Source organism: Globicephala melas, chromosome 4 (genome assembly GCF_963455315.2).
Source record: "Globicephala melas chromosome 4, mGloMel1.2, whole genome shotgun sequence".
NCBI lineage: Eukaryota > Metazoa > Chordata > Mammalia > Artiodactyla > Delphinidae > Globicephala > Globicephala melas.
Window position 1 is genome coordinate 69,733,186 of NC_083317.1, and position 16,731 is coordinate 69,749,916.

Sequence of the window (16,731 nt, forward strand, 5' to 3'; positions counted from 1 at the left end):
ACCCATGAATCTACATGCTTGCCGCAGCTGCTACTTCTGCCTGTGGGAGGGGAGGGGGCATTGACAGTTGGAATGAAAATAGCATCCCTCATAGTGGACACTTAGCAACGGCAAGCCTTCCCAAATTGGAACTCAGAGTGATAGACGGGGACTTCTGACTGTCCGAGTTTGGGAACACTTTGACCTACTTAGAAGTGAATGTTTTTGGAAGTAGATAAACCTGGAGTGGTTTGTTTTTAGCAACTCCAGCTGCAGTCATCTCTCACTTTGATAAATAGCTTGTCTCCTGCTGAGCTCGGATCTCCAGGAACCCGTCCTGGCTGCCCGCAGATCCACCCCAGAAAAGCACGAGCACTGGTGGTTCTGGGGGAGACACCCGGGTCCTTTGTGAAACCCCACAGCCTTTTCAGCGTCGCCTGGACTACCCTTTCCTGGGGCTTGGTTCAGTCCAGAGGGTGATCAGGCGTACTTCCTTCCTGAAAACCAGAGGGCGAGCCGAGGCTAAGCTTCTTGCGCATAAGTGAGACAGCCAGAAGGAGGCAGACACTTGTCAGCTGGGCAGGCAGAGAGGGAGCGAGGGACACCTTTGCAGGGCATAGTTGAAGGCAGATTGGACGAGCTCAGCGGTGGTTTAGTCCTTGGAGTCTGGGAGCTGTCGCTAGGTGGATGGAGGCGTCCACGGGGCCAGCAGGCGTGCAGTGGTTAGACCACACTAAACAGGTATAGTTAGGAGAAGAGATTACTATGCATAATGCTGGCAGTCATGCTTTCCTGTAGACGTTACTATTAAAATAACACATATAACCTGGGAATGGTTGTCCACATGGACGTTATACAATTTTGAAAGACGTATTTGGAGTTCTAATTAAATACAGAAGCAATGTACAAATTGCACCTCCTTTCTTTTAATAAGTGTTTCTGGTCACTGATAATTATTATTCTTCACACAAGGATGAAACCTCTACTTTATGTCCAGTCTTGGTCTGCCTCCAGTTTCCCTTTTCTGCCACAAAAAAATTGAACCTACTGCTTTCCTAGAACTCACCTCGTTCTTGTCTTTGCTCAGGGAACAGTCTTATTCAATTTCTGTTTCTCATATAATTTTCCCGTTATAAATTCCCATATACAGGTTAACTTAGTGACTTGTAGATATTCAAAAACCAACTCTTTGTTGTATAAATGATCAGTACTTGACAAGAACCTCAGAGTTTTAAGCCACAGTCAGAAATGGAGGCCAGGACAGGATAATATGGGGAAAATTATGAACCACCCTGGTATCAGCCATCAGGCAGTTCACAGGGAAGATGAGGGTTAAGGAGCATGCGGTTAGTAACTAGAGAGTGTCGCGGGTCGTGGGAGGATGTCAGAGTCTGAGAAAGTGAAAACATTTGAGTCCAGGTGCTCCCTAAACTCTGTAGGTACCACGCAGGAAGTAATCCCAGAGTCCCAAGGTTCATGGTCCTTTGCCCTGACTTCTTACTGAAATCACGTGCAGAGCTTTTTACAAACTCTAGATGGGAATCTGGATCAGAATCTGGGAGTGGGTGCTGGAAGAGAGATGTACTACTGGAGGAAAAGGCAGGTAAGTGACCGGTTGGGGTGGAGCTGCCCACAGTCCCCAGAAACCACGCCCACAGCCCTCACCTGGCATGTTCTGGAGAAGGCGTGTACTGTACTTGTCGCTGTAGGAAGGTTCTCACAGGAATCTCTAGGCCTGAGTTGCGGCACAGTTGCTATTGCCTTCTCTCTCTGGGCTGAGCTCTCAATAAGAAATCTGGATAAATGTGATTTTGAAAAACTCAGTTCCTGCAAATCTGAGGAGAATAAGTCTAAAGGACAAAATTGGACACATGTCTGTTGGTGAAAAGGGCAGATGCCTGAGGTCGTGGTCCAGCGTTCCTGAAGCCTGTGGCTAACTTGGGGGGAGAGGGCAGACCCACTAGTCCCTGGTATCAAGCCCAGCATTGTGGTATACTGGGCCCAGTATGTGTGCAGGCTGAGACCAGCAGGAATCCTTTGGGGTTCACTGTTGTGGGAAATGGAGATGAGATAAAATGGACACATCGGTAGGCAGAGAGCCTAATTCATGTAAGACAGACTTTGACCGGAAGCATAACTGAAGACTGCCAAAAATAAGAATAAGACTGAACCATCTGTTTGGAAATTAGGAACACTCCAAAGATATTGCTGTAGCTCAGAGGTTCTTAACCTGAACTGTGGGAGTAGGTGGAGTGGAGTTTGAAAACCTTGAGATTATAGAGGTTCAACTGCTTTATACAAAAGAAGATGTTTACTTGGGGGGCTCAGATAAGGTCCAGGGATAGATAAGACTTTGGAGGAAAAGTGGATTCAGGTGATGGTATCAAACCTCACACACAACCCGCTACCTGTCTCTCATTTCATCTTTCCCCCATGTTGGCTTTATTCTCAGGCAGCTTCTGCTTATGTAGTTACGGCAGGATGGCCTGCAGCTGCTTTACATGAACATTCCACCAACTCAGACATCTTCTGGGAAGGGACTGCTGCTTTCCCAGTCGTTCTTGCTAAGGTCTTCCGATTTATTGTCATTGGCTGAAATGGAGTCATGGGCTAAATCTGAACCAGTCCCTGTGGCTGGCTGGCCGAGCCCGGGTCATGGGCCCATCCTTAGAGTGGAGGGTGGACAGAGGGAGGAAGTCAACTACATCCACAGACATTGTCTGAGAAGGGAGGCGAGCTGGTTCCTCAAAGAAAAATCAAGGTGCTATTACAAAGAGAAGGGGGTGTAGATTACAAACAGATGGGAGAGACTTTTCTAACTAATGGTTCTCAAAGTGTGGCCCCTGCACCAACAACATCAACATCACCTGGAAACTTGTAGCAATGCAAATCCTCAGGCCCCACCCCAGACCTACTTAATCAGAAAGTCTGGGAGCGGGCCCAGTAATCTGTGTTTGAACTCACTATCCAGGTAATTCTGATACACACTCAAGTTTGAGAACCAGCACACCACACCAATGGTTCTCAAACTGTACTGCATCTTACAAACACCTGAGGAGCTTTAAAAAAATACGGATGCCCAGCCTCACCCAAAGGGGAATTAATCTGAATCTTGAGAGGGTTGGAGGGAGGAAGACCCAGGCATCAATGGTTCTTAAACTTGGTTCCACCCTGGAATCACCTGGAGAACCTTAAAAAAAAAATTCTAATACCTAGAATTTAGAAAATCTTCCCTGATGATTCTATTAAGCATCTGTGTTTAAAAACCATTTCCCTACCATCCCCTCCATATTGTCCTGAGGACAATTACAACATCTAGATGTAAGTTAGAGGATTCAGGCACCTATTTTCTTAAATCCCTCAACTCAAAACCTGGTCAGATATCTGACATTGATTCCCTTCTCTTTCACGTTCATTGTTGAATCTGTCCTAGTGGCTAGCTCCACAAGGACTGGGATTGTTTTTGTTCGTGAATGTAGACCCAGTGCCTAGAACAGAGCCTGGCATGTAGTAGGCACTCAGTAAGTGTTTGCTGAGTTAATGAATTGGTCTGAAATCAGTCAGTGTCCCAGTAGTGTTCAAGACTTCCTCGCTGGGTTGTAGACATCACTGGTAACATTCTGGAAGGCACACGAGGATGGCAGTGGGACTCTTGGGTTATTGATGCCTAACCAGTCTCCAAAATGTGCTGACCATATCAATTCAAGATGAGTAGGTGTTCCTAATGATTTTATGCCTTGAAGTTGACAGTAGGATGGGTTCCTGGGTTATAATAAGGACCAATGGAAACATGCCTGATGGCTCCTTTTCATAGAGACTAAGACTACTTTAAAGTCTACTTGTATTCTGATTTTTTTTGAAGTTATACAATATTATATAAATTACAGGTGTACAACACAGTGACTCACAATTTTTAAAGGCTGTACTCCATTTATAGTTGTTATAAAATATGTGCTATATTCTCTTTGTTGTACAATAGATCCTCGAAGCTTATTTTTTTACCTAATAGTTTCCAGGACTCTGATTTCTGAAGCAAGGGCTGAATCTTCCTCAGACATCTAATTCAAGCCAGTTTCTACACGATGATGTTGTCAGCCTCTTGCAAAAGATTATGATGGAAAGATGATCCAGTGTCATTTAAACACAAAGGCCCACAGGAAGGTTTAAGTAAAAAAGGAACTGGTTACTCACCAAGCAACTTTGAAGCATTTTTGAATTCCTATGAGAGTGCCCCAAAAGTATTCAAGGAGGCGGATTGGGTGGGTAGACCAAATATGGACTCTTGTATCATAGCATCCAGACAGTGGATCACAAGCAAACCAAGTTCACTTTTCGAAGGGCTGAAGGTACTGGCCATTTTCTGCTCTGGGCTTGCAAGAACAGCAAAATGGGTGTTATATTTGGTGATATAGAAGAGAGAACTAGACAACAGTACTGGTTGCCACATCCCGCAGTAATTCAAGCTGTCGAGATGAGACTGACCAATAGGATGATCAGTGCATTCCGGAATCTGGGGTGTGGGCTGCATGAGCAATTTGAACTTTCATTTCGCTGTTTCATATGTGGAGCACCAGGGGTACATTTCTTGCTCGACAGTGAGATTCTTATATAACACTTGCCAGGAGGGGCCATCAGGGAGGTGGCAGTGGTAGAACTAGAAGTTAGATTTTGACTTTGGGTTCTGCTCTTCCTACATGGTGAAGCTTTTTAGAGTTTCTCTTTAGAGTTAAAGCATCGAAGCCTCATCATCATTCATTCATTTAGTTTCTTCAGATTTAAAAGAGGACCCTACCTTATAAAGTTTTTTGGTGTGGATAAAGGACCTAATGTATAGAAGGCAACCAGGAAACTGCTTGGCACAAATAAATGCTCAATAAATGCTAGCTCTTGTTACTCATGAAGCTGTGTTACTGTGTTTACTGAGCATCGACTGTGTTCCAACCATGTGGCAGGTGCTGCAACACAAATAAGGCCAAAACCTAAGCATGGTTCAAACTGAGAAAGGAAGCCCCAAATCCTAGTAACTCCTAAAGTCTTGTCCTGTGGCTGTCTTTCTTCCAGGTTGGAATTGAGTGATCAAGCTTCTGGTTTTTTTCCCTCTTACAAACTTCCCTTTTTTTTTCCCTCATGAATGGGCTACTTTGAGTGCTGTATGTTTCCAGCCATCCCTTTTCCTAAATCTGGACGCCAAGGAATGGGAGAGATGCTTTGTGAGTGATAAACGCAGTGGTTCATGGGAAGGTCTAGTTGGTGTGGTGCCGGTGGGCTTCTTGGGGGGGTCGGGGGAATGTGAGCTTGACCCTGAAATATGAAAAGACTTAAAAAGGAAACAGATAGGGGTTTAAGTAAAGGGATGATAGACCCACTGGGTGTGGTTGGGGGGTGGTGAATGGACATCTTCCACCATGAGTAAGGTGTCTGCAGTTTCTCTGTAGGCATTCACTCAACTGGAAGTATAAAACATCTCTCTAACAGCTACTTCATGGATATGTGTTTTAAAATTCTCTTAGCAATCCTGTAACATGGGAATTCTTTTTTTTTTTTTTTTTTTTTTTGCGGTACGCGGGCTCTCACTGCTGTGGCCTCTCCCGTTGTGGAGCACAGGCTCCGGACGCGCAGGCTCAGCGGCCATGGCTCACGGGCCCAGCCGCTCCGCGGCATGTGGGATCTTCCCGGACCGGGGCACGAACCCGCGTCCCCTGCATCGGTAGGCGGACTCTCAACCACTGCGCCACCAGGGAAGCCCCGGGAATTCTTTTTCCTTCTTTTATTTTTTAAATGAGGAAACTGAAGATCAAAAAAGTGAAATGACTCGTCTAAGGTCAGACAGCTACTAGGTGACAAAACAGCTTTGAACTTCCGTCTTATGGTTTCTTTCCAATACTGAGCTTTCCCACAACATCATTACCACCCCAGAGCCGATAAAAAGGGGAGGCACAATTATCATTAATTATTAGCCTGAAATATTAAAAAGAAGGAACGAAAAGCGTAGGTGAAGGTGTTTTCAACACAGAGGGGGCTGTCCATGTTCGGAGGCTGAGGAGAAGGAGGGGGTGAACCTGTCAGAGAAAAAGCACTACTGAGTCTCGAACCTTCTAAATCTGCTTCTCTCCCACCTCTTTGGCCTCATCGGATTGCGGATTTTAAGCCAGAGCTGATTGTGGCGGCCTTTGAGGAGAGGAAGCTGCACTAAAGGGGAAGCACCTGTTTTGCGCCTGTTTTGTGTACGCTCCTCCTCCCCTTGCGTGCCCCGTGCCGGCGGCCAGAGCGGCCTTGCATAAGGCTCTGGGCCACACTGCCGGCGGGACTCGGGCAAACGGCGGGACTCGGGCAAACAGCTGGACTTTGGAACTCCGCCCCCAGCGCCGCCCTCCCCTTCCCCGGGCAAACAGCTGGACTTTGGAACTCCGCCCCCAGCGCCGCCCTCCCCTTCTCCCCAAGGTGGCCCTGGTTCCCAGAAAGTCGGAGTCGTTGCCGCGGTGCGGGAGAGGAGGGCGGGAAGGGACGGCCGAGGTTGCGAGCTGGCTCCGGGGCCGCGGGGCCGCGGTGGCCTGCCTGCTGCGCTCCCACAGCGGCGGGCACCCCGGGCCATGCGGGAGCGCTGGGGCCGCGCGGCAGCATGAAGGGCGGCGACCGCGCGTACACCCGAGGTCCCTCTTTGGGGTGGCTCTTGGCGAAGTGCTGCTGTTGCTTCCCTTGCAGAGGTGAGTGGCTGTCGGTGCTGCGCCTTCATTTTAGGCAGAGACCGGGCAAGCTGAGTATGGGGCGGCGGGGTGGGGGGGAGTAGACGGTGGTCTGGGGAAAATGCGGGTGGGGAGGGGAGCACGGCAAAGGGAGGGTTTGCTCCCAACTGTGTTCATTGCGGTTTCTGCGGCACGAAGCGTTTCGCTTGCTCTCCACTCTCAAGAAGCTTCTGACTTGGATGCGGAGCTGAAGTTTGGGAACTCAGTTACTTACCGGCGACTTTGGTTGCTGGGCTCCAGCCTGCAGAGGGGTTGGGGCGCGGATGCGAGGGAGAGGGAGAGGCCACTCGGAGCTCTGCGCGTCCCTGTAGTGGCAGAGTCACACTTTCGTGCTCTCATTTACATATGGACCTCAGCCGCGGGGTTAACAGATGACTCTTAGCTATAGGAATGTCTGACACTTGTCTCTACACCAGGAAATATTTTTGCCAAGTGACAACTTTCTTTGGGGACTAGAGCGGGCTTTTGTCTGCCAGGGCTTTGGCAGGTCAGCGTGGGTCTGCAGCTCTGGGCCGGAGCTTGGCTCATTAATTAACCAAGAACCCTCTATGTACCCAATTAAGACTGTATTTAATTATTCTGCTAATTTTAGTGTTGTCGAGGAGACTTGCAGGAAGCAACTAATTTCCCCAGAATCAGCCTGCAAAACACGATGGTGAGAAGGATGACAGAAGGAAAGTCATCAATGCTGAAAAAGAAATCGAGCCCTTCCTAGACAGACTTAACAGATGTTCCTAACACAGTTCATGTCACTTGAACACCTCAGCTTGGAGGGTGGGGGAGATTCTGTTTCTGTGTGGTTAGAAGTGAGAATATAGGCTCTCACTTGACATAAGCCTTTTTAAAATTTCACCTATTGGGTGTCTCGCCTCCACCCCTATTTGCAATGCCCCAGTCTCCTTACCCATCCTCGCCTAATGAGTCCTGATGGAACTCTCTGGGAGTTACTGGTGAATAAACTTCATCCAAGTGACCACCGAGTCCTCTGTGCTCACCCCACGCATAGCCCTGACAAATTCTCCATCCTGAGCAGATAGGAGACTACAAAAACTAATTAAATCTGAAGGACCTTTCCCCAAGTCATTAAGGTTCATAATTTCAGCGTCAGATTCTCTCAATCCTGCATTTAATTAGAATAGCTTGGAACTGAGTAGTAGCTAACTCTCAAAATCAGAATTCAGAGGGAGAAGGAAGTTTAACAGGCCAGGGACCCTCACAAAAATCCAAGCCTAGTTCAGAAACATTCAGAACCAAGGCTGGGAATTGAAGCAAGGGGGTATTAAAAGGGAGAGGAAGCAGGAAATGGCCAAAGGGAATCCGAGTGGGTGGGTTTGCGCTGAAGGCTGGGCTGCTTTCATGGTGAAGGGTTTCCAAGCAGGATTTCTTGGGAGTCCATTTCCTGTCCAAAGGCAGAATTTGGGAACGTGGGCGGTGCTTATCTAAAGGCCCTGCAGCTGCCTCCTTGAGTCCAGATGTGTGGCAGCCGCAGCTCCCTTACAGAGTAATTCTCCAGGGGTCTCTCAGCCTTTGCTTTGTTTGTGAATTGCCCTGGCGGGCCCTCCGTGTGGCAGTGAGAGGAGGGGGCAGGGAGCCCCCTTGGGGTGCCTGCTGGGTCACCTCCTGTCTGCAGGACTGGGAAAGCAGCGGCTGCAGGCTCTGTGGCTTGCAGGGGGCGGGGGCGGTGGGGGCATTGCTGGAGCCAGAGCTGGAGGAGACCATCGCCTCTCAGCTGAAGACAGAGGGAGGCAAAAGGCCCAAGCCATGAAAGCAGCTTAAAAGGGAGAAGGAGGGTAACAAAGGCGGGTGCCTCTTGCCTTCTCCCTCTTCAGTCCTTATTCTTTGCCACATCTGAAACATGTGAAGATGGAAAACTGGGGCTCCAATCTGAGAAAGATGGTGGGGGACGTGACTCAGCCACCCTTCCAAGAGCCCCTGGCAGCCGCTGGACAGGATGATGTGTCTGAGGTGCTGGGCACTGCCCGGGGGCTCCCTGAGTCTGCTCTAACAGCAAGGAGAGCTCAGAGTCCCCACCCAGCCCGAAGGCATATATTCGAAGCAGACTGAAAAGATAATGTCTTATACTGAGCTTGAATGCAGTGTCCAGAGCCCCAGAACTCCATAGGAAGAAGCTTGCCCAACTGCAATACAGAGAAGGGTTCGGGCGAGAGTCTGAGAGGCTGATGGGAGTGCAGGGCATCTACACCAGGGACGGTTGGCCTCCCTTTTCAGTTAAACCAGTTCCTCTGGTTGTACAGATGACTGTGAAGCTAATGGTTTAGCACTCACTACTATGGTTCCTGAGTCAAGGGGCCTTGACTAACTGGCTTCCAGTCACTCAGCATTTAAAGGACATCTCCTTCTAAAGTCTGGGACAAAGGAACCAAGAGGAAGTGGAATGTTCTGGTTCTCTTTGACACAAAGCTAAGCTATCCTGGACTTGCTCTGGTGAATCCTAAGTGGTTGTAATTGTTAACACTAGGGTAAGAGTCAAGGATTTAGTGACGTACCTGTGTGGCCTTTAAAGATCATGTTTGAGAAAAATATGGACGAAGTTAGTGGAGCTTGTCTTTGGATTTGGAGAAGTGAGGAAGGCAACCCTCTTGTGTTCTTCTGTTCCAGTTTTTGGTTCTATTGAGTATGGGTGTGGCAAAGGGGTTTGATGAAAGATGACCTTCCTTCCCGTACCTTGAAATAAGTATTGAAGGGCAGGAAAACTGAAAACCAAGGGTAGAACAGAAATAGAGATGGGTGAGAAGGAAGAAGGACAGCAAATACATTTATAACTGCCTTTTTGGAAGTGGAAAATAGCCAGACATGAAATAGTGGCATGTGTGTGTCTGAAGGGTGATTCATCACTGACGTCACGCCCTGTGGGAAGTTTCAGGATTTCTTTGACTACTTCGACTTTCCTCTGTACCTGAAGGAATGGGTCCATTCTGGGTTCTCCTTTAGTGATCTTACCATTTGAAAAAGCGACTTGTTTCCGAGTGACAGAAAGGATTTCAAGTCCCCTGGAGGGTTGCCAAGTCATGTGCTACAGACCAGAATTTGTGACTTCTTAGATCATGGAGCCTAGAGACTTTTCAGACCTTGAGAGTTGGAAGCCAGTTTTAGAGCCTTTAATTTTCTAGTCAGTTAACTTTGGGTATGTGGACAAAAGTCCCTCCTCGGAAACCTTTCCTGACTGTTGCCCTCCTCTGCTTCTCCACAGTGTGCATGGCATTTATTTATACTCTCTTACTGTTGTATCATTGTCCTTGCCTCTCAAGCCCATGTGTCGTCACATCTCCCCATTTGTACTGTGAGACAGTACCTGGTTCAGAAGACTGTCTCAGAAGCGAAGAGAGGAAAGGGTGGCGACTTATCCAGGCCAAGTAAGCTCACAGGAGAGTTGCTGGGATCACAGTCCCATGGCTCTTTCGCCACAGGGGCGATTGGGGCTGACATCACAGGGTATGGGTAAGAGTTATGGGGGATTACAGGGCATCCCGAGTCATCCTTATCTATAATTTCTTTTTTTCCCCCCTACGTTTCCCCAGAATCACTAAGCAGGAATCTTATGACTGGATGTGAATATTCCTTCTTTGGCCCATGAATTAATACAGCTCATTTTATAAACGGAATTTAATGTGTGAAACCATGATACCAAGTTCCTTTAGAAAGGTGTTGGTAACCTCAGAGAGGAACAAAAGTGACATTCACTTTTGTTTACTTTAGTTAACCACCCAAGGGTCAGAGAAGCCTTGGGGCCTTGAGGTATACATCCCTTTTTATTTCTTTATCTTCCAGGAAGTGCCTTTACCACTATGAAAATTGAATTGACCATTTAGCGTGTATGTTTGTCCATTGTATCTCTCGATTTTCTCTGCCTCCCAGGGATATACCTTAATCTGGGGAGAATTTCCACACATACGTCCTGTTGCCGACCTAGATATTATGGTTTTCTTCCCATACCTGATTCTTTGACCAGTGGGTAGTAACAAGAATCTCAATTATTCCCTGCCTTCCAGTCATAATGTAGCCTAGTAGAAATAGGAGTGTATGAATTTGGTTGGGGTGGAGGAGGTTGGACGCGGAAGCCAAATGTCCTCTTTTGGTACAACTGTGGGTCCAGCAATCACTGATCATGCTGTAGGCGTGTCACCCCAGGGGTTCCATGGGCTACAGGTTGGTAAGTCCTAACCTGAGATAAAAAGATAAAAACTCAGACTCTGTGTTTTTATTCAAAATAAAAGGTTTTTGGTTTGGTTTTGTTTTTTCTAAAGTGAACGTGGGGTATTCACTTCGGAGCCCCCAAATGCTATAAGCCTACCTTAGTCTGGAGCAGTGTTTTTGGTATTGTACTTGATGAAGTTCCTCCTGAATCTTGGTGCTTCTCTTCTGCCCTAAAAAGACTCCCCATCCTTTTGAAGTGCTTTTCCTTTGCAGTGAATGTGAGTGGCTGCACGGCCTGCCCTCTCCTTCAGACCAAGGCCCAGCTTTTCCATGCCCTCGGAAGAGCATGGGTCTAAAAGCTGAGCGGGGCTTCTCAAGCAGAAGGGGCTGTACCATGGGAAGTTAGAACTGGAAGCAATCTCAGAGATTATTTAATAGATCTTTTTTTCTACAGGAGGAAACTGAGATCCAGCCATTTAGTAGCAGAGTCAGACCTAGAGCCCTTTTCCAGCCTTCTTTCTGTAACTCCATTTTTGTCTTCCTGGGCGTGCGGTTTCTCTTACTCTAGACGAGCCCAACTTAGAAGGGTAGAGGCTGACCCCAAGCTGGAACTGGGGTGTTAACTGTGGAATGATCTGTGATTCTGGGGGACGATTGCATTGCCTGGAGCCACTGAGATCTGGACCTCCCTGTTCTGCCTTCAGTGGCTGTTCTGTCCCAAGGCCACAGAAGGCAGAGACCGCAGTCACACCTCTGTCTTTCCCAGAGCAGCTTCTGCACATTGTTCTTCGTAAATATCTGTCCATGTTTTCCCCTCTGGTTCAATTTCATTCCAAAGGCCCCTTTCCCCGCCTTTCTTTCTTGTCTCTTCTCAGGAAGTGTACCCTTTCAGGTGGAAATGAATCAATGAAATACATTCCTATCATTCCGTTTTTGAAAGTCACTGGTTTTTATGTAACACACAGTGTTTTAATCCATTTGACAAATGTTTATGTGCTGACTGCCTGCCAGCCCTGCGCTGGATACTGGGGGAGAATGGATAGGAATCATAACGGCACTGACCCCATTGGGCTGCCGTGAGGATTAGTTAAGACAATGTATGTAAAGGGCTTAGCGTAGCACCAGGCATATAAAGTGCTTTAAAAAGGTTAGCTAGTAACGGTGACAGTAGTTGGGAATACTAAACATAGAACCCATACTCAGGGGACTCACAGCTAAATATCTGTGGGTCTTCTAGGTGGTAATGCTGCAAATCTACATTCCTAAGCAATTTAATGGTCTTGGTTCAAACCATTGTCAGCTGTGCCTCAGTGCTGTAGAGTTGCCACGGTGGGGAAAGAAAGCTTGTGATCTATAAGTACGATAGGGATTTCCTTTTTTTTAAATTAAACCAATTAAAAATTTTAAAAAGATACAATGCTTCTAGTATTATAATCACTGTGGTTATGTAAAAGAACATCTGAGAGAAGGTACTGGCAAGATACCCGAAGCATCCTCAAGTTAGTCTTCTCTGAGGGGAAACACAGTGTACAAGAATTGGAACATGGCTACACCAGGATTGAAGTTTAGGTCCTGAAAACCTATGTTATGTAAAAAGACATCACTTCCTGCCTGCCCCTTGACTTTGGCTAACAATCTAATCGAGAGCCATTTTTCTGATCCCATCAGCCAACGTTTGTTGCACACCCTTCATTTGCAAAGCTTTGCACCTCTTCAGGCTGTTTTTGCCTAGGTAAAAGTCATGACCTGCCCACAGCAGCCCCCAAGGTTCTGGACATTCTCTGAGGTTTGGCCATTATCTTGTGTATTCCTTGTGGTTGGGAAACATGGGTAGCTTGGCCCCCCTGCTTGGTCTATTCAGTGACTAATGGAGTTCCTCTTTTGAGGTTGACAGAACCTTCTGTGTTATACTTCCTGCAAGGAGGTGAGCCCTGGTTACAGCTGCAAGGCAGCCAAGAGGCTGCCAGGTTGGCTTTAGCCAGGTGAAAGAGCAAAGATCAGAGTTATGCAACGGGTCCTTTCACATTCTTCTTGCTTTGCTGGAGACCATAGTGAGGAAACTAGCAGATTGAAAGGAAGGGAAACCCCTTCCGCTGCTCGGTTGAAACAGTGCCTCATAAAACATCTCTGTATGCAGGTACTTGCTCTCCTTGGGGTAGGATTAGTTGTAGGCATCTGTTTGGTCTCTTACAGCACCTGGTGTGCAAAAGGCTCTCAGGACAGTCCCAGTTTCTGCTCTCCCACCATCAGCATCTCCATTATTGCCCCCAGGGAGAAAGGGATATTATCTTTCCCCATCCAAAAGAGAATCAAGCCTCACTGTTAGAAAGAATTGCAAACACTTCACTTCTGCACAGGTTTTGGATGTCAGGCTCACACCTGCGTGCTGCCTCCTCATCTTCTTTCTCTGCTTAGAGCAGAAGTTCTCCAAGAGTGGTTAACACTGGAGAAAATGTTGGAAATGCAGATTCTTGGCCCCATTGACTCAAACTCCGGAGTTAGCGCCAGCGGTCTGTGTTTTAACAAGCCCTCCAGGAGGCTTCATATTTTTGGTTTGTTCTTTTCTCTCCTCTCCACCCTCCCCACCTTCCTCCTCCTTTCCCCCGGCTCCAGCAAGGGTGTCTGTGACCTGCTTCCTGGGGATTCTGCTTTGAGAAGTGGGGGAGGCCCTTACCACTCACTGTTACTTGCCAGGAGGGTCGGGGGTGACAGGGACAAGGTTGGAATTAGGAATTACCTACATCTTCCCTGAAACCTTCAGCACCTAGGGCCAAGTAAGGGTAGTTGTGGCAACGTTCTTCCCATTTAAGACTCCTTCCCTCTTATGTTCATTTTCCTCAGACTCTTAAAAGGTAACTATGCTTACTTCAGAAAAAAATCAAGTTAGGCAAACAAAAAAGACCATAAAAGCATAACTTTGTAGCATAATCCTAACTACCTCGTAACAACTACTTAATCACTTAATGTATCCTTTTCTATATGTTTACCCCTTTTAAAATAAATGGGTTCATATTTATAAATATATTCTGCCTTAAAACATGATTTCACTTAATCTTCGGAACGTCTTTCCATAGAGATGCATTTCCAGGATCTTTTTAGTGGCTACAAAGGGTTTCGCTGTAGACAAGAATTGAACTTGACAATTGTTGGTACTGATTTAATATAATGGCTAAAATTTGGTGAGAAGGGATGAGGAAGACCCCTGGGCTAAGAAGTAGATCTTTCCAGAATCAGACTGTACAGGCAGATTCTTGTTGTGGAGTTTACGAATCTCCACTCCCTACATCCCACCTTTCCTTTCCGCGAGGTATATTTCACCCCACGGGAGGGGTACGACTTACCCCTCTCCCCCGTGAGACCAGTGTGCACGGGGCTAGAGCTGCATGTTTTACTCCCTCAGCCTTTTCTTGCTTACGTGGTGTTAGGAATCTCCTCACTTCTAAGACTTCTAATTGTGCAGTTGCCTTCATGAGTAGGTCCAGGGATTTCTCTTTTTGAGACATGCCTCCGAAGATAGGTCATTTCAAAATTATTGTTACTGGGAAAGAGAGCCTTGATTTTGTTTTTTTATCTGCCTAGCAAAATCATACATAAACATTGGGAAAACATTTGAAAATACAGATAAATGAAAATAAAATCCCATTACCTAGAGAGAGCTCTGTTAACGTTTTAAATATATCCTTTTAGTTTTTTTCCATGTGTGTATTTTTTCCAGAAATAGGGTAGTAGTGTTACAAACTTTTTTCTCATAACATACTAAACAACTTCCACGACGTTTTTGTGGATGCATTCAGTGATATGCCAGCTCCGCTCAGGTTGGGATTGTTAAATATTCAATGGCTAAGCCATTGGTAGCTTGAAATCAGCTGTGGTGGGAGTAGTTATACTAAGAATGTTACCAGACACCACAAATCAAGGTTTTTCGTTTTATTCAGAGAGCTGGTTTATCAACATACTACGAGGTGCTCATTTTATCATGTGTAAATATGGCTTGTTTTTATTTTCAACCTCCCTATTTTTGGTTGTTTCTAATTTTGCTATTATCAACAATATTGTAATGAGCATTCTTCTAGTCAAGTCTTAACACACACCTATAATTACTTCCTTAGGATAAAATCCCTTGAAGCGGAGGTCCTAAATGAAAGGACATCCCAGATTTCAAGACCTAGTTGTTGCCAGTTATCCCCAATTTTATACCCTTTGAAAGGAAGAGTGTACTGTTCTTTGTTTAAAGAGGATTTATGAGAAACATCCTCTGGGACCAGGAATTTCATGTCTGTCCTATTGTTTACTTCTGTTTACATTTTCTGAATTAACTTAATTCTTTTTAGATAAGGAAATATGCTGGCTGAACGCTTTTGATGCTTAAGCTACGTACTGATAAGCAAGTGTAAAAAAACTCATCTTGCGGGTGGTTCTGGATTGAGAGGCAATAGATCATGATGATTAAGAGCTTGGACTCTGGGGCCAGAACGAGTTTGAATCCCAGTTCTGCCAGTTACCTGTGTGACTTTGTGCGAGTTACATAAACTCTGCCTCAGTATCCTTGTCTGGAAGATGGAAAGGATGACGGAACCTAGTCACGGAGTTTTTACAAGGCTTAGATGGGTTGACATACGTGAATCACCTAGAACTGGCACATGGTGAGTGCTGTGTCACCGCTGGATTATTTAGCATGAATGAGTATATAGAAGTCTCTGTGGAATTGTGCCAACTATCACATTCAAATGATTTCATTAGTTCCTTAATCATATGAGAAATTGAGCTGAGCATATTTTGTATTGATCCACAGATATTTGAGTACCATGTGGCAGGTATTAGACTAGCAACCATAGAGAATTTAAGATGTATCCATGCCCCTGAGGATCTTGCAGTCCAACTTGGGAGCTGCCCCATAAGCATAAAGCGGTAAATAATGACCAAAAAAAGGAAAATAGTTGCTGAGGACAATAAGAGGAAAGATGCTTCAAGGTCCTACCTGATTTCTGACTAAAATAGTTATGCAGAAGCTGAGGAGAGCACAGTGCCCGGGGTGATCTGGGAGGGCTTCTCAGGAGATGTAGGGTTGTCTCTGGGCCCTACAGGGGCTTTTAAAGGGCTCAGTACATAGTGTGAGCAAAGCAGCAGGGATGTGCAGGGGACCACAGAGGAGAGGTGAGACCTGCCTTCTCCGGCTGTGCTGTCTAATTCTGTAGCCACTAGCCATGTGTGGCTATTGCGGACTTGAAATGAGGGGGGTCCAAATGGAGCTGTACTGTCGGTATAAATTACATACCAGATCTCAAAGATTTCGTACAGAAAATGTAAAGTAGCTCAGTAATCTTTATATTCATTACATATTGAAATGATCATATTTTGGACATAGTGGGTGAAATACAGTATATTACAATTGTACCTGTTTGTTTTTACTTTTTTACTGTGACTACTAGAAGATTTTAAATGATATAAAATTATATAATTTTATTTTTTATATAAGACACGTGGCTCACATTTGTGGCTTGCATTATATTTCCTTTACATGGAGCTGTCCTAGACTTTATAGTCCATGATACACTGATGTGCCGGAGTGGAAAGGATATAGAGTTAGAAACTTTCACCCCATTCCAGGGCCAATCCAAGGCTGTCCTGCAGCCCCTGCATAATTATAGGAGGATGGCAGTCTCTCTGATGCTTAAAGATGCCCATGGGCATTCTCCACTGAAAATTTCAAGCAAAGCAGTTATACATTTTCCTTTCTGAGCAACGTAGTTTGTGAGGAAACAAACAGGACTGAAATTGCAAGTTCTCCTCATGGAGCACAGATTAGCCAGATTTTAGGAACAGAATGTGGGGAAGTGCTGAAAAGAATAGTGAA

General features: G+C 46.0%; 1 protein-coding gene across 19 annotated transcripts in view; it reads left to right on the forward strand.

Annotated features, from left to right (window-relative positions):
- KALRN (kalirin RhoGEF kinase) overlaps positions 1-16,731 on the forward strand; it is a 646,553-nt gene that overhangs the window by 524,640 nt on the left and 105,182 nt on the right. For 5 of the 19 annotated variants that reach the window (XM_030858708.3, XM_070045456.1, XM_060298181.2 and 2 more), the window contains exon 1: positions 6,506-6,683. The exons of the other annotated variants lie outside the window; for them this stretch is intronic. In XM_030858708.3, the coding sequence (XP_030714568.1) occupies positions 6,599-6,683 (85 nt within the window). In that variant the 5' untranslated portion in view covers positions 6,506-6,598. Of the gene's footprint in view, positions 1-6,505; positions 6,684-16,731 lie in introns of those variants that run through there. 19 annotated transcript variants of the gene reach the window in all.